The 18,344-nt window shown below is 38.8% G+C and overlaps 1 protein-coding gene across 2 annotated transcripts in view; it reads left to right on the forward strand.

Annotated features, from left to right (window-relative positions):
• LOC103027981 (ras-specific guanine nucleotide-releasing factor RalGPS1) overlaps positions 1-18,344 on the forward strand; it is a 221,704-nt gene that overhangs the window by 50,761 nt on the left and 152,599 nt on the right. For both annotated transcript variants that reach the window (XM_007258076.4, XM_007258078.4), the window contains exon 5: positions 12,731-12,814. In XM_007258076.4, coding sequence (XP_007258138.3) covers positions 12,731-12,814 — 84 coding nt within the window. The remainder of the gene's footprint in view (positions 1-12,730; positions 12,815-18,344) is intronic.

Below are 18,344 nucleotides of genomic sequence, written 5' to 3' on the forward strand. Positions count from 1 at the left end.
TGCCTGAATGTTCTGAATTGTGATCTTCTTAATTGCGTGACGCAGCAGCAGCGGTGGGTAGGGCAGTGGTGGTGATGGATCTTCAGCATCATGGTTTTGGGTGGGTTAGCACTGTGATATGTGATACCACCATTAGAAGTGGGTGGGAAGGGATAGAGTATACATCTCTTTGTTTTAAAAAAAGAATAGTTCTGTATATTTTTAGAGGACTAACTTACTTAAACTGTGGCTGAGCTGCAACATCGCCTGCATGACTCAGTGGAAAACATCAACAGTACAAATTAGAATAAAGTTAGCTGGTTTTATAGCAGACGTTTTGTTGCTTTTGTGGCTTGTGGCCAATATAAAAAAAAATTGATGGTATATTGTGGAAATAGGAGAGAACTCTTAGAAAGTGTGTCATACTAGTCATGCTGAAGATCTTGCACTGTTTGCATCTTCCATTTAAAACAGGGAAAAAATGTCAATTAAATGAACTAATAACCAGTTTTTCTTTTTGTGTATATGGACAAAAGTATTTGGACACACTTCTTAATCCTTAATTCTTGCGGAGCTTTTTAACTGTCTTGCGTAGCTCAGCTACTGTCATGCGGAGCTTTTTAACTGTCTCGCGAAGTTCATCTGTACTGTTCTGCAGAACTTTTTAACAGTTGCATAGCTGCACAGGACAGTTAAAGAGTTCAGCAGGAGAGTAGCTGAGCTCTGAAGGACAGTTAAAGAGCTCCACTGTACAGTTACAGCTCCGCGAGACAGTATGAGCTCGGCAGTACAACAGTAGCTGAGCTCCGCGGTACAGTTAAAAAGCACCGCGCGACAGTAGCTGAGCTCCGCGGTACAGTTAAAAAGCACCGCGCGACAAGCTGAGCCCCGCAGTACAGTTAAAAAGCTACGCGCGACAGTAGCTGAGCTCCGCGGTTCAGTTAAAAAGCACCGTGCGACAGTAGCTGAGCTCCGCGGAAAAGTTAAAAAGCACCGCACGACAGTAGCTGAGCTCCGCGGTACAGTTAAAAAGCACCGCGTGACAGTAGCTGAGCTCCGCGGTACAGTTAAAAAGCACCGCGCGACAGCAGCTGAGCTCCCAGTAAAGTTAAAAAGCTCCGTGCGACAGTAGCTGAGCTCCGTGGTTCAGTTAAAAAGCACCGCGCGACAGCAGCTGAGCTCCGCGCGACAGTAGCTGAGCTCCGCGGTAAAGTTAAAAAGCACCGCGTGACAGTAGCTGAGCTCCGTGGTACAGTTAAAAAGCACCGCGCGACAGTAGCTGAGCTCCGCGGTAAAGTTAAAAAGCTCCGCGCGACAGTAGCTGAGCTCCGCGGTTCAGTTAAAAAGCACCGCGCGACAGTAGCTGAGCTCCGCGGTACAGTTAAAAAGCTCTGTGGTACAGTAGGTGAGCGCCGCGGTACAGTTAAAAAGCTCCGTGTGACAGTAGCAGCACCCGCAAAAAAATCCTTTTTTTTTTATGAGAATTTATTCTGAGTCGTTTAATGTTAGAAACGCGATTCGAGCTTGAATTGATTTTTTCTTGCACCCCTATTTTCCGACCATGTAAAGTTACAGAACAGGGTCTCTTTATAAAACTGTCCAACACTCTGCAGACTCACACCTTCTGGTAGAGCTGCAAAGGGGGACCAACTCCTCACTAATGCCAGTGGATTTAAAATGGATTGTCATAAAGTCTCCTGTAGGTGTAATTTGTAGGTGTCTCAATACTTTTGTCCAAATAGTGTATTAAAGCATTTGCATGATCCTCACTGTGTGAGTGTTCTCCTAAACTAAACATATTATTTACAACTAATCCATGTTTTCACTGGGAGACGAACGTGCTAACCACTAAGCCACAGTACACAGAGGCAATTCAGCCTGAGCTTTATTATACATCAACACAAAAACTATAAAAACAAAGATTACAAAGACTTAAATAAAATAAATGTTTTAGCACATTCCTAAGATCTGGGACTGAAAAAGTTTTTTTCAAGAATTACAATTACAGTTAAATGATAGTTACAAATGTACATATGTAGCAGAGTAACTTTAGTAGCAGAGAAAAAAACAAGCTGTGCATAATGTACATTTTTTATATAAATCCCTCAAAAAAGTAAAATGTAAAAGCATTGTTATATCCATCTGCTGAGGTAAGAGAATGAAGTGCTATGTCTGAAGAAGTGTGTTGGTTGGAAAAATTCTTCAACCTACAGGCCTTTGAAAGAGAAGTACATTTCAACATTTCGTATTCTTTTTTTTTTTTTTTTTCCCCCCACTTGGACCGCTGACAAATGGAAAAAGTTGAGGTTCTGGATATATCTCTGTGCTTGCTTGTGGTCCTATCAACCATAAACCGAAATCATAAAACTAAGTTATATTCAGTATGACATTACTGGTGTAATGGATATTCTTTATACTGTTTTTCCATTTAAGGACTTTTAGAAAGTTGAGAGCTTATTAGGTGACAGAATTGCACAAGGATTAACATAAAATATTACATTGTAAATATACCTCATTGTTTCTACACTTTATGAGTGGTTCAGATACAGCAGTGCTGCTGAAGTTTTTAAACACCTCAGAGCTGAACTTAGAATAGTTCAACATCGTCCTGTGGGTAGCATCCTGTGAGCAGTGTCCTGTGGGTAGCATCCTGTGAGCAGCGTCCTGTTGAAAACATCCTGTGTGCAGTGTCCTGTGTGCAGTGTCCTGTGTGCAGTGTCCTGTGAGCAGCGTCCTTTGAGCAGCATATTATGGACTATGTGTGGGGGGGGGTGGAGAGATACTTGCCCACCCCGCTTCGCAAAATCAGCAAGCTGATTGGCTGTTTCTCCGGAGAGGAAATTTATTTGGCGCTTTGATTTCGCTCCCCCTCTAGTGCAGCGCCCCTATGTGTCACAAAGGCTGCATACCCCCTTTTTGTGCCACTGGTCCTGTATGCAGCATCCTGTGGGCAGAGTCCTGTGGGCAGCGTCCTGTAGCCACTGATAAAGGACTACAGGATGACCAACACAAACCATGCAGCAACAGATTTAGAGCTTCTGTCTCTGACTTTACTTTATCTACAAGGTGAAGCAGCTATAGGTAGGAGTGTCTAATAAAGTGGTGGACAATGAGTGAACACAGTGTTTAAAAACTACAGCAGCACTGCTGCATCTGATCTACTCTTACCAGCACAGCACAACAAACACTAACACTAACACACCTCCACCACCGTGTCTATGTTGTGCAGGAAAAAATCTGTAATTATGGAACTACAATGCACTCCTATATATGCACAGTGGAAAAATGGATAATGGGTGTAAAAACAAGGAGGTGGTCAAAATGTTATGCGTGATCTTTGTAGCATCATTATTGATGATTATTCATTTTTCCTATAACTATATAGCTGCATAAATAAGAGTGAACCAACAAATGAAGAAAATGAAGACTTGGACTAAGCATCCATATAATAACATTTAAGATGGAAACAGTGATTGCGTTCTGTGTGTTGCTGTTTAACTGTAGAGTCGTCCACAATAAAGCAGGGCCTGTAAGAAAAACTAACTTTACATTTTATGGGGTCTGGAAGCGATTTGGGCTGGATGATGTAAGTGCTCGGGGAAATTCTATGTGTGAATCACTTCTTTTGAAGTGGAGTGTGGAATTGGCTTAATATTTGCTGGTGCTGCGTATGTGCATTTGTGTGTCTGTGTCCCAGGTTTTTCAAATTGTGTGCTGTGTCTCGCTTTCTATAAAAACCGAGCGTCATCCTGTAGTCAGCATCATGTCTGTATCAGGAGCTTTGAAATCTAAGCTGCAGCTTGTCTGTGGGAGAAATTAAAGTTTTTTTTTTCTTTTTGCTTTTGTAGTCTGTGGTAAAAAAGTTTTTCCAGACATAAGATGTTTTATAATTTGTGCCATATGCATGATTTTGATTGGATCCTCGGAATTAGAAATTAAGAAGCAAGTTACAAGAAGCAATGTGTATTGATTTATACATACTAAAGGCTAACAGTCAATGCCTTAATATGTTATTACACTGTTATATAAAACACAGTCTACTCTTTCAAAGAAACTAAACTAACTACGTTTAGGATATATAGTTGAGTACTTTGCAATATTTTTGGATGCGGAAAATTAAAGTGACTTTATGCAAGATTGGCATGTACTTTTTGGGGGGCTCCCCCTACAGCCAGAAACTCGTAATTCAGCCTTTAAGCCACTCCTGAAGGACATGCTTTACACATGCATTTCTAGACTAGCAAAAAAATACTGGCTATCTCTGAAAGTGAAATAGGTATGTGGATTTTACACTAATATGACTCGAGTTAGATAGTTCACCAGAGTTAAATAGTGCAGGTAATATTGTACTGAGCGCAGACAAGTAATGATAAAGATGCTCTTCTCCATAGTATAAGTCAGAGTACCATAAAAAAAATAAATTAAGCTTTTATTTTAGGGTTCCATATTTTTCATGCTTTTAGGCGCACCAGATTATAAGGCTTACTACAAAAAAAAACATCTATTGTCTGGTCTGTTTTCATACAGAAGGTGCACTGGCAGGGTTCTGGAAAGCCATGGCGATATTAGCTAGCGGTTTGCCCCAGGTACCTTGTTTTGACACCATAAACGTGCAGGCTGCAGTCTGGTAATACTCACATCTGAACAGCAAAAGAGCTAGCACTGTGGTTAGCAGCTAATGCTAATGCTGCTCCAGAAGTGCTAGCCGGGGTTATCAGTAGGGTACAGGCTGATAATTTTCACCTCTGGACGGCCAAAGAGCTAGCGCTTTGCGCGATTAGCAGCTAATGCTAATACTGCTGGAGAACTAAAACTCCTGTATAAAGCTGTACTTCGGCAGAGTGACTTTACTGCTTCTTATTACCTGACTGGTACAATTCATATATAAGGTGCACCAGATTAAAATGCAGACTGACAATTTTTGGGAAAATTAAAGGATTTTAAGTGCTCCATATAGTGTGAAAAAAACAGTACATAGGGAGGCGTATCAACAGTTTGTGTAAAGGGTGAGAGAGAGAATGTCTGTTTCATCTTTAAACAGCGCTTTGTGTCATTGTCCTTGATGGCTGAGATGTTTTACCCAATACTTTCATATAAATGGAATATAAAAAGGAAATAATTAGAATTAGAAGATGATAATGATTAGTGCTGGGTGGTACACTGGTTCATTCGGTATACTGCAGAGAGAACTAGAACCCGTATAGGTTTCTCTCATACCGCCATACCGCTAGAGGGCACTGTGGAGCGCCGTGCCAAACAGCACCAACAAAGAAACACACACAGCCGTGTGGAGTCAAACGCTGATCTATTTCCGTCCTGCCTGGAGAGAAATCAGAACAGCTCCTGTTTCTCACTGTATGAGTGGTTTTATCCCAGTAAAATAGAGCAGTAACTACAGCCATTTTAAATATATTAAAACTGTAGCTTGAAGGATGATTTGAATGTATTTTTTGACTGGAGAAAGGGGAGTTGTATCTGATTTAAAAACTCCTCTAATGGCTTCAGGAATAACATATAGTACATTTATATTAAACTTGTGCAATAGAGCTTTTGAGAACTATCTCTGAATACTTAAACATTAAGTATTTTAGGTTCATTTATAGTGTATAATATAATATTTTAATATTTTGTAAAAAAAAAAAAAAGTTGTGTTTTAAAGTTGTTGGTGTATCTTTTTTTAAGATCTATTGTTTATATTCTTCAGCTGTTTTCCTGCTAATGAAGTCTGATTTTGTTATATATTGTTTAATTTTGTAGGACAACGTAAACTCTTTACTAATCAATGCCTTAATGAAAAGCCTTAGTGTTTTATATTATATGTACTACTAACAGTACAGTAACTCACAAAACTATATTAAAGCTCAGTCATGCAAAAAATAATAATACAATAAAAATACCATGATATACTGTGAAACCGTCAGAATCTTGAAAAATACTGTGATATGCATTTTTGACCCTGTCGCCCAGCATTGATGATGATGATGATAGAAATGGAAAAATTAAAAATTCAATAAATGAACTAATAATTTGTAAAATGGATCTTAAAATGTAGGGGTTGAAAGATGCAGTGTAAGAACAGACACAAAAAGCACCAAAACCTTTTACTCAGTATGGGTACTTTGGAACAGAACGACCTGCCACCCGTATGGAAAAGTCTAGCATATGGCGTCAAATGCCATCCCACAGTGGTTGATGGCATCACCTTATGTAAATGTTCACTTACAGAACAGTAATTGAGAGTAAATGAGACTTTGAACAGGAGTGACAGGGTTTCTCTCCAGGAAGCTTCCAAAATCCGACTCCAGACCGAACAAGGTAGCAGTTAAGCTCAGCTTGAGTTGGTAAAATTGCTATAGGAGGAATGGGCCAAATGGAGAGAACCTGCTGATGGTGAGGAAAAGTGGTGTAGTCTAACCACCTCCAGCTGTGGATTCATGGACTTCTCTCACCATGTTTTCCTTAAAGATATTATAATAATAAAAAGTATAATAATAAAAAAAGAAAAACTGGAAAATTCTGTAAATATTAATGTGCATATATAAATCATGTCTTTGTGAGGAGGAGTGTGAGAGGAGAAAGCCGTGGAAATTCATGAGAAAAGGGAGGTTACGACCGTCCTTTAACTTGAGGAAAATGTTGAGGACAGGAGTTGTATGTCTATGCATGCATGCATATGTAGAAAGCACTGATTGATATGTGTACATATGTTTTTGATCATATGCAAAGCACAGTATTTTAAATAATGCAAAACATTAGCAAACATCTGAAAGTGGCATTCCTCTGAACCACAGTTGCATACCTACATCAACAGGCTGGATGTCACAGGATAAAAGTTATTGTGTCGTTATGTCCCATGACTTTTTTCATGTCTGTTCACATGGACATTGTAAGCCAGATGATACCAGTTACGAACTGCACTGTTCACTGTGGGTGGTAATGCCTTCTATAGAGTACTCCTGATAGAAAACTTCAGAAAATGAGTGTCTCATTAATGTCATTCTATTATTCAGGCCTCAAATACTGATAAATCATGCGTGGGTATTTTCAAGCCATCCCTTGAGGTAACACAGTAACAGTTTTTAATGTATTTATTAACAGTAAAAAAATTAGATGGATGTATGGGATTTTTAGTTTGTCTCTTTGTTCTGAGCACAGGCTTAAATGCTGGTTTCAGAAGCAGAAAAAGCATATTCAAGCTGTAAAAGCATATTCACATTTCCTTTCCAATGTAGTTTGGTTAATGGCATTTCATTAATCAAGTCTAGGGCTGGACTGTATGGGCAAAATGTCTATCACAATATATTTGTTAACATCTGATGAAATGATTAAATCAATATAATTAGGTCTGTTGTGTTACATACGTGGACAAAATTGTTTGTACCCCTCGGTTACCCAACCTTTTAAGGCAATCAATGCAATCAAATTAGTAACCCACTCCTCATGAGCAAAAACTGCTCTAGTTGTCTCAGTTTTGTAAGGTGCCTTTCTCAGATGGCAAATTTCAGCTCCTTCCAAAGATGCTCAATAGGATATTAAGGTCAGGGCTCATAGAAGGCCACTTCAAAATAGTTAAATATTTTCCATTCTTGGGTTAAAAACAATATGATGAAACTGGCTCTCATCAGGACCACCCCAGGAAAGGAACAAAAAGATGCTGTTGCTCAGCATAATGCCAAGCTCAGACTACACAACATTTTTGTCCCTCACGATGGTCACTATGTCAGATTAAGCAGTTATCTTCGTTTTGTGTCGTTCTCGGGAGACTGGCAACACTACACGTTACTCACCGACCAATGGCGTGAGTTCGTAGGTCATCACGGGGGAGAAGCATAGAAATTGACAATCATGGCTACAGAAGCCCTTTGTGTGATGGTAGGAAAGAGGAAAAGCGACTGCGGGCTCGTTCCTGTGCCGCTTTCTTTTTCCATGTTTACGTCTGTGTGCCACAGAACGCTCTGTCTTCCTATTGGTCAGCGTCAGGGAGCGCCTCGCGGAGCATGTCAAACTAGGCGATAAAATACCAAAAATTCTAACATGCTAGTCTTTTCGTTGGATGTTCCGATGGCGTCGCTTTGACTGTGTCACACTACACGGACCCTTGTTGCTCGTGACACTGAAATTCGGATCCAACTCACGCAATTTGTTGGCGCAGACAAAATCGGGGCAAAATCGGCTAAAATCGTGTAGTCTGATCCGGGCATAAGTTAATCAGAATTACCAGCCTCAAAAACCACAATTTAACTGCTAACCCTCTAAAGATCCACCTAAATGCTTCTTCACAGAGTATTTTCCTTTTTATGTTTAACACTTTTAATTATTACATGATTCATTATGTGTTCTTCGATAGTCTGGATGAATTCAGAAGTCATTTACAATGTAGAGAGAAAAAAAATCTGTCCAGGTCTGTCCAGACTTTTAACTGGTAATGTATGTTTCAATATGGTATTTTCTATTATGATATACTACATTCTCCAGCCCTAATACAGTGTCACAGGAGTGCAGTCGTTTCCATGGTTTCAGCAGCACATGTCTCATGGTAAGCTGGTAATATATAAGTAAATAAACTGTAATTGTGCTTTAAAATATGCAGAATTGTTTTGTCTGTAAAGGATTTACTGGTTTGCACTTAGGAAATCAGTAAAACATGTAATTTGACCAGACGTGCCCAAAACTCGTTTAACGCCTGAATTAATTACCAGTCATTATTCTCCTTAAGAGTCTCGTTAGGGAAATAAACTCAAATGTCTGAGCTGTGGTTGGTCTGGATCTCTGTCTGAGAGCTGCAGGAGTCACCGTAGAAGTCCCGCAAACTGCGAGTGGAAAACATGAGTGCATTGTCCTGCTGATGTGAAGTGCAGGTGTTGGTGATGGAGGTGTGGTGGTGTGTTTGTGTGTATATGAGAGTGTGTGTGTGTGTGTGTGTGTTTGTAGAGAAGCCATTAAACCCTAAAGCTCTGTGGGTGACCTGTAGCAGTGCTGTGTTCAGTTTACTACCACGGCCCATGTGTTTAAAATCTTAACCTGCGAGACCTCGATGTTCTCGTATAATTAGCTGAATGCACTCCAGCTGGGGTTTCTGTGCTTTCTGAGTTGTGGAGAGCCTGCGCAGCCTGAAAGGCCTTCTGTTAATTCACCATCTTCAATATTTTAAATCAATTTGTTCATTGGAATTGCACAATTCTGTAGTTTTGCTTTTTAGAACAGCTGCACACAAGGTTTATCTGCATCTTATAGTGACCCAAGTAAACAGATACTGGGTTTAAGCTGCTTTTCTGACTTAAAACTGGGACAGTATTCATAAAGTATGCTGTGTAAAACAGAATGTGGGGCTTCAGTATTATTTCTTAATTTCTGAAAAAGTGAAGCAACCAGTTTATGCACCCAAAACAATCTGGGATTTCCAAGTTACGGGTGCATCTCATAAAAATTGAATAATATAAAAAAAGTACTTAATTTTAGTAATTTAGTTCAAAATGTGAAACTCATGTTATATATATTAAACACAGAGTGATCAATTTTAAACCTTTATTTCTTTAATTAAACCAAAAAGTCAGTATCTTAGAAAATTAGAATATTATATAAGACCATATGGTTCTTTTGGCAGTGTGGGCAGTGTGCCAAGTCCTGCTGGCAAATGAAATCCACATCTTCATAAAAGTTATCAGCGGAGAGAAGCATGAAGTGCTGTAAGATTTTGCGAGAAAACACTTCACTGACTTTAGACTTGATATAACACAGTGTTCAAACACTGATTTTTGGGTTTTTATTGGCTATATTTTTTTAATAATCAACAATTAAAAAAAATTAAAATACATTTATATTTACATTCATGGCTTTTTTAGCTGATGCTCTTATCCAGAGCGACCTTTACAGAGGTGGGCCAATGTATTGTTTGAAGTATTGCTCAAGGACTCTTATAGATGTAGCGCAGCATAGTTACCCAGACCTGGAATTGAACCCCAGTCTCCTATATGGTAGCTCGCTGGCAGGTAGTGGTGTTATCCAATGCACCACACCAACCTCAAAATAGATCACTCTGTGTGTAATACATCTGTTTTAAATTTTGTAATGTTTTACAATTGTTTTACAATTTGGAAAACGTAATCTAAATAGACCATGAACCCTTTTTATGTAGATAAACAGTTCAAGCAAAATATACTGTTGGTCATCATCTTGTAGTCCCATAGCAGCGTGATTTGCAATGTTTCACGGTAATTAAACCAATATTTCTCAAGATTCTCCCCTAAAGACAAAAGACAAATGTTTCATGAAACTTTATGAAACATTAGTCATATTGTTTTTCAACTTCAGAGTTGTTTGTGTAACTCTTGTGTAAGAATTCACACTGATATTAGTTTAAACTTTCTTTTGTAGCCACAATAGAGCAGTGTATTGACACATGAACAACTCACAGCCAGAACCAGACAGACTAAAGTACAGCCTTTACAAAACTGGGATAGCGAGATTAGCAAAATTTGAGCATTCTACATGAGTGAGAGAATTTTATGTATTTCTATCTGGACTGGCTGTAGAAACTTTTGACTGGGATTCCTGACATCCTATTTTCAATCAGTTGAGTGCAATGCTGTCATGTAACCATGATGGTAGATGGTAGATGGTACAGGCAGTGTCTCTATATGAGATCAAAGGAAAGTAAAAAAAGAAAAAAAAAGAAGCAGAAATGTAATGTCCACATTCATTTACTGTAAATACTTTTTTTAAAATGCTTTTTTTATTTTGTTAATACAGCATTTCAGAAAAAGTATGTGTCTGTCCTTCACATTCTTGTTCTGTTCTGTGTCTCTCCTGTCTGTTTTACATTCCCCTACATGTGGCCTGTGTTCCTCCCTTGTCTCCGTCTTAGTTGTTTTCGCCTGTGTTCATTTGTAACTCTGCCCCCTCATTACCTATCCCCAGGTGTTTCCTATTTGTTGGTTCTTGTATGTTGTTGCGTCTGTTCAGATTGCGTGAATTTTCTTTATTTACTCAGTGTTTCTTTGTTGTTTAAGTTTTTGTTTTATGGTTATTTGTTTATTTTGTTTGTTAGTAAATATTACTCGCAACTTTGTCCACTGTGTTGCACTCTTATTGCTGCAAACCTGACACTGTCATTCATTAAACTGTTAGCAATGCACTGAAATAAAAATGTAAGTATGTAACCTAAAAAAAGAATAATTTGCCCTTTTTACCATTTGATTAATTTAATAGCCTAAATTAACTTTTATTGTTAATAAAAATCAATTATACCATATCAAACCACAAATTGAACATATTTTTTGAACACTGAACCAACAAAGCACAATCTAACCCTTTAAAGAACCTTATTATTTTTAAGTGTGTGTATAAATACTGTACTTGCACTGTAGATGTATTTATTTTGGAAACGCATGCTTTGTAAATGCAACACCTGGCCTCCTGTACTTTAACAGCCGCAGAGAATTTGACTTTATTATCACCAATGGGACAAAACTGGATACTTAACGTCCCTCACAGTGTGAGGCTAAATGTCTGTGCTGATCTGTTCCACAGAAGATAAATAGTAGCTTATAACAAGCAGCTTCACAGAGGCCTGTCTGATTGGGCCTCTGAGAGATCAGAGCTGCCAGTTGGAGAGAGGCTTTTATTTTGCTTTTCTCTTTTCTTCTTCCATTGAGACACAGGCAGCAGGAGAATCATAAAGCTCTGCACAGTGGGATTTTCACTATATTGACATTTATTTGGTGGTAAAAGTTATTTGTTTGTTCCCTGTGAGGAGGAATGGGTGCGGGGACGGGTTCGGCCCCACATGCCACGAAATGATACACTAATGTTTTGTGACAGATTTGAGGTCTGATGCTTAATTTCAATTTGTTAGTGTTATTGCTTCAATGAGCGCAGTGCAAATCAAATAAACCTGGCTGATGCGATGCCTGAAATTTCCAGCTGAGTTCAAAAGACCAAAGTGCTTGAGTGTCAGTGAAAATAATCCACTTGATTTGGATTCCTGTTGAGTGACAGAGTGGACTTAGACAAAGCTGAAGTGGATATGTGGCGTCACTCAGCTTTTTTGACTTTTTTTGACAACTATACTGTGCTAAATTTGGCCTTGTCTTTCTAGAACCCATTAATAAGAGACCACTTAAAAATTATGAGTTTCTTTGATTTTACAAAAAATGGTAAAAACCAGCAGCACTTGTTGACTGGAGAATTTCTGATTTATTAGCAATACAAGAATAACCAACTCGTTTCGGCACTCAGGGGTTCATCAGGGTTAAAAGACATTAGTTAATAGCATTACAGCTTTTAAAAAACACATATTATTACAAAACAACCAATAAGAAAACTCCAAATACTAAAGGTCGCATGATCAGCCAATGAGAGGATTTTACCAAATTTAAAACCTCCAGGAGAAAACCTCCAAATTTGCACCAGGAGTGGCATAAAGTTATCCAAAAGCAGTGTGTAAGACTGGTGGAGGAGAGCATGCCAAGATGCATGAAAAGTGTGATTTAAAAAACAGGGTTATTGAACTAAATATTAATTTCCGAACTCTTAAAACTTAATGAGTATAAACTTGTTTTCTTTGCATTATTTGAGGTCTGAAAGCTTTGCATCCCTTTTTGTTATTTCAGCCTTTTCTGATTTTCTGCAAATAAATGCTCTAAATGACAATATTTCTATTTGGAACTTGGGAGAAATGTTGTCCGTAGTTTATAGCATAAAACATCAATGTTCATTTTAAGTTTTCTAATGATTTTTCTTTCTTTCTCAGGAGCTCTCTAGCTGTGGCTGGAACAGGAAGAAGAAGCACATTCTAGCACCCAATGTAGTGGCCTTCACACGCAGGTTTAACCAGGTAGGCCAGAATTCTTTAAAAATTGATCCCATACAAACTTAAGTGCCTTAAGAGGGTTTACACAAACATTTCCACAAAGCCACCTCTGTCAATTCAGTCGTTTCTTTCCTGATGGTTTTTGTGCTGTCAGTCAGTAACCAGGATGCTGAAACGTGACCTGCATTTCTTTAACCCTCAAAACTAAAACTCGTTTCCACTCTGTTCATTCCACCGTCTCCCACATTAAAATACTCAGCAAATTGAAAACAGTAATTAATTGCCGTAGGCTCCACGTTCAGGGGGAGCTGATGATAAGGGTAAGAGCTTGTTGGTAATGGAACACTTCTTCCGTGACCCGCTCTTGTTTTCACTTCATTGGGTATAATTTAAACCACTCTTAGCCTGACCCTTCTCAAAGAACCTGAGAAACTGAGAAACTGTAAACGAGCGCTCATTACCAGCCTCTGCTGAAGGTTTGGATACTGAAATACATCATTTTCCAGCGAGGGACTCCCCACAGAGAATAGCGGTTCTCTTTATGCCTGCCTGTTGCTTCACTCTTCTGGCATGCTTTGGAAGTGAGGTGGGCCACTGGCTCATGTGTTGGTGGGCCTGTGGGGTCCCTACAAGCTATAAGTTAGTGGAAGTACCATGGAGCCATTATCTGCTTGTAATTTGGCAACATACAGTACTGTACCAGTATGTGTAAAGTTATGAGTAGAAGGAACTATTTTCTGCTCAATCTTATTAGCCACTGATTTGATCAGTGTACTAGAACAGCTTGAGCACTAGACTTATTTTTGAGTTGTTTTTTTTTAATAAAGGAACAGTCAGTAATAATTGCTTACACAGGTTACCAGATGCACACACAGTGGCAAGCGACAAGTTTTACTCTATAGTTAATCAGCAAAAATGCCCATCTTGACTATGCTAGTGGTGGTGCTAAATTACCCAGCTAGGGTTAGCAACCTTACTGAAGCTCAGGGATTACCTGTTCAGCCGAAAAATAGCCAGCTCACCCGTTTCCATGGGTGCAGAACACTGTTTGCATGCTGTTGTCTATACCTGGCAACCCGGGGTGTGGAAATGGGACTGGGAAAATGGGGGTTTTAAACCAGTCAGCTGAGTCAGCTAAAATCAGAGGGTTTAGCTACCCTTTCATAATGTTAAACAAAGGTCCAATAAACGTCTAGCTATTGAATCAGGTTGTTACTGCAGGTACAGATTTAAAGCTCTCTCTGAAACTTCATATGTTCTCATATTTAAATGCAGCTCTATTCTGTAGATGAATTGGAAAAATCTTGTTTTCACATGGGAGCTTTTAATTGCTGAACATTTTGGCTTGAACTCTGTGAATCTGTTTCTCATTCTGATGCTGGTGGCATTGTTAATATACACAGATGAAAGAGAAGTGACTAGCGGTGAAATTAATGTTTTGGAACGTGGCATTTGACCAAAATAATGTAGAATCTCTCCTGATTTAATTGTACGCAAATGTGTTTTTAACCGAAGGACGGTTATTCAACTTCAACTGTGTATATTCCATGTTTAAACATTTCAAAATTGTATTAACTTATGTCTCTGCAAATATCTCATCCCCGTGCTGTTCTAAACCAGAAGGATTTGTTTGTATTTTCATTTAGGGAATGACTCTCACACGTTTAGTTTTTCCTTTTCTTCTTCACTGAAGCTCTAATTCTGCTTGCTCTATTGATTTTCATGTCGATATGCAGAATTCCCCTGCACTTAGTTGTTGCTGTCTGTATTTTTATGACATCATTAAGCTGAACATGAAGAGTTGGCGCATGAAAGTCAGAACTAAGGCCCAGAGTTTTAAAGAGACACTTCAGGTTTTCACACACAGCCCACACAGGAGCCTGGTTGTGTATGAGGGTCATGTTCCATACTGTAAAATGCTTAAATGCTCAGTTCCCTGAGGTGCATGTCATTTATATTCACAGCGGTCTGAACAATTAAATAATAATGACTTTTATAAACACGTTTTAATTCTGTTTTCTTCAAACCCACCACTGCATAACTGAATACTTTAATAGCATCGCAAAATGTAATGAAAAAAAATAATAATACAATATCAAAAAAATATTGCAAAAGATGAAACCAGTGCTCTTGACTGGCTTTCGACTCGTTTTTCCATTGTAATGTGGTCTGCATCTGCCATCACTCTACCCAGGTCATGCTCTTGAACTGACCCATTCACTGACAAACTCAGTAAACACACCAAAACAGATGCAACACACACATCTGCAGCTTTTCTGTAAGTGTAATTCCCGCCAGCGCACAAACAGAGGTCACCAAACAAAGATCTCTCACTCTGCGAGTGAGAAAGTGAGTGAGTATGTGAATATGGAAGTGAGTGAGCCTTCGAATGAGTGAGTGAGTGAGTGAGTGAGTGAGTGAGTGAGTGAGTGAGTGAGTGAGTGAGTGAGTGAGTGGGTTTACATGTCAGTAAGTCTGTGTGTGTCTGAGGGTCTGAGAGTGACTAACTGAGTCCTTGGGTATGTGAGTCTGTGTGTGATTACTTAAGTAAGTCTTCTAATTGTGAGTAAGTCTTCGATGCAAGCGAGTGAATCGGATAGCAAATAATTGAATCTTTACGTGAGTGTGTCTTCAAGTGAGTGATTCTGGGAGCAAATGATTGAGTCTTGAAGCAAGTGAGTCTAGGAGTAAGTGAGTCTTGAAACGAGTGAGTCTTGAAACGAGTGAGTCTGGAAGCAATGATTCAAGCAAGTTTTCAAGCAAGTAAGTCTGGGAGCAAGTGAGTTAAAGCGAGCAAGTAAGTGAGTCTACAAGTCTGTTTGAGTCAGTGAGTCTGGGAGCAAATCAGTGAGTCTTGAAGTGAGTGAGTCTAGGAGTAAATAAGACTTGAAACGAGTAAGTTTTGAAATGAGTGAGTCTTTAAGCAAGTGAGTCTGGAAGCAAGTTGAAACGAGCAATAGGTGAGCCTTTAAGCAAGCGAGTGAGTCTACAAGACTGTTTGAGTCAGTGAGTCTTGGAGCAAATTTTTTGTCTTTAAGTGAGTGAGTCTGGGAGCAAATGATTGAGTCTAGGAGTATGTGAGTCTTGAAATGACTGAGTCTTCAAGCACGTAAGTCTGGGAGCAAGTGATTGAGTCTTAAAATGAGTGAGTCTAGAAGTAAGTGAGTTGAAGCGAGCAAGTAAGTGAGTATTTAAGTGATTCTGCAAGTCTGTTTGAGTCAGTGAGTCTTGGAGCAAATTATTAGTCTTTAAGTGAGTGAGTCTGGAAGCAATGATTGAGAGTAAGAGTGAGTAAGAGTGCAAGTGAGTCTTCAGGTGAATAACTGAGTGAATGAGGAAGGGAGTCTTGAATCCGGTGAGTGTGGGAGCGAGTGAGTTTAGAAGCGAGTAAGTCTGGAATCAAGCAAATGAGTCTTGAAGCAAGCGAGTGAGTCTTGAAGCAAGCGAGTGAGTCTTGAAGCAAGCAAGTGAGTCTGCAAGTGAGTGTCTGGAAAACAATGAGTCTATAAGATCAGATGTGTGAGTCTTCGAGTGAGTGAGTCTAGAAACTAATAAATAATTAGTTCCTTGACTCACTCACTCGAAGACTCAATGGTTCTATTAGTGAGTAAGTGAGTCTAGAAGCAAATTATTTAGTATTTAACTGAATGTGTGAGTCTTACAGTGAGTGGGTGAGTCTTTAAACGAGTGAGTAAGTCTAGGAGCAAAGGAGTGAGTCTTGAAGTGAGCAAGTGAGTGAGTCTTCCAGCAAGTGAGTGAGTCTGGGAGCAAATGAATGGGACTGTGAGTGAGTGAGGCTTCAAGTGAGTTAATCAATCCCCAAGTGAGTCTGCTTAGAAGGGAGTAAAAGAGTCTTTATACAAGTTAGTGAGTGAACCTACCATTTTTACAGTCTTAAGGTGTCCAGTGTTTGTGAGTCTGTGCATCCTGGAGTCTCAGCTTTCTGTTCTTGGTTATCAGAAGTAAAACCTGGCATTATCTTTTACTATTGATGCCCATCAGCCTCAAGGCTCCAGGTTTGGTACTTTCGGAACTGCTTTTCTTCTTACCACAATTGTGGGTCCCCAGTGCAGATTGGTTATTTGAGTTACTGTAGGTTTTTTTGACAGCTTTAGCCAGTCTGACCGTGTTCTGTTAACCTCTTATTTGCTCAGGATAAAGCCTAGAAACTGTTGTTCTAAATCCCAAAAGATCACACTCAAAACCAGGTATATGACATTGCAGGTTACTATGTTATAGATGTTTTATTACCATATATTTGCCTGTTAAGGTGTTAACAGTAGTGTAAAATAAAGTGATACTGCCGTTTGCTTTCTCTTTGGAAAATGTTTGCTGATTTTAAAACTAGTTTATAAAGTGTGAGGACCATGTTGTCTGTAAGTGTCCATGCCGACCAGACTTGATACTGTGTGTAAATGAGTTGGTAATGTGCCGCTGATGTGGCTCTGACTTCATCGTATAGTTAGCCTGATCTACTTTAAACACATCTGGCTCAGTGAGGTCATGCCCTGCTATTAGAAACACTTCTGCTGTAACAAGGGGAAAAGCTTCAGGGTGAAACACTCAACTTACCAGCCAGAGTGGGTCTAATTGTGTCTCTGGCTCAGCATGTGAAGGCTTTAAGCTTTTTGGGACTTGCTGAACTGAACAGGATTAGTTTTTCCAAATTATATATGATAATTTTCTTATGGCAAATTCTGCAAAAAAAAAAAAAAACAGCTTTTAAAAGTTAAAAGCTTCTGCTTCCAAGTTTTCATTTGAAGACATAATTTCAGTCAGTGTTATAAACTTTTAATATACACTGCCATGCCAAAAGTGTTGCATGGGATAGCAGTTTATGCAGGAGATGACTTGGAAACGCCTACACCTGTATAAGCTGTGAGTTGGAACACTAGCCAGCGTGCTCATGGCAAGGCAGCATGAATTGTTAGAGTTTGAGCAAGGACAGATGGATGAAGTTAGGAATGGGAGATATAAATCAAAACTAATATCTAGATAAACAATATACAGCTGTAGAAAAAAAATGAGACCACTTAAAATGTATGAGTTTCTTTGATTTTACCAAATTTAAAAACCTCTGGAATATGATCAAGAGGAAGATAAATGATCACAAGCCATCACACCAAGCTGATCTGCTTGAATTTCTGCACCAGGAGTGGCATAAAATTATTCAAAAGCAGTGTGTAAGACTGGTGGAGGAGAACATGCCAAGATGCATGAAAACTGTGATTAAAAACCAGGGTTATTCCATCAAATGTTGATTTCTGAACTCTTAAAACTTTATGATTATGAACTTGTTTTCTTTACATTATTTCAGGTCTGAAAACTCTATAAATGCTCTAAATGACAATATTTTTATTTGAAATTTGGGAGAAATGTTGTCCGTAGTTTATAGAATAAAACATTAATGTTCATTGTACTCAAACATGAATATATAAACAGCAAAATCAGAGAAACTGATTCAGAAACTTTTTTCAAAGTTGTATATCTCAATATATTTCAGACCATAAGGTTATAACAAAAATACACTTCAAAGACAAAATTACACGTTCCA

This window comes from Astyanax mexicanus, chromosome 1, assembly GCF_023375975.1.
Source record: "Astyanax mexicanus isolate ESR-SI-001 chromosome 1, AstMex3_surface, whole genome shotgun sequence".
NCBI classification, from domain to species: domain Eukaryota; kingdom Metazoa; phylum Chordata; class Actinopteri; order Characiformes; family Acestrorhamphidae; genus Astyanax; species Astyanax mexicanus.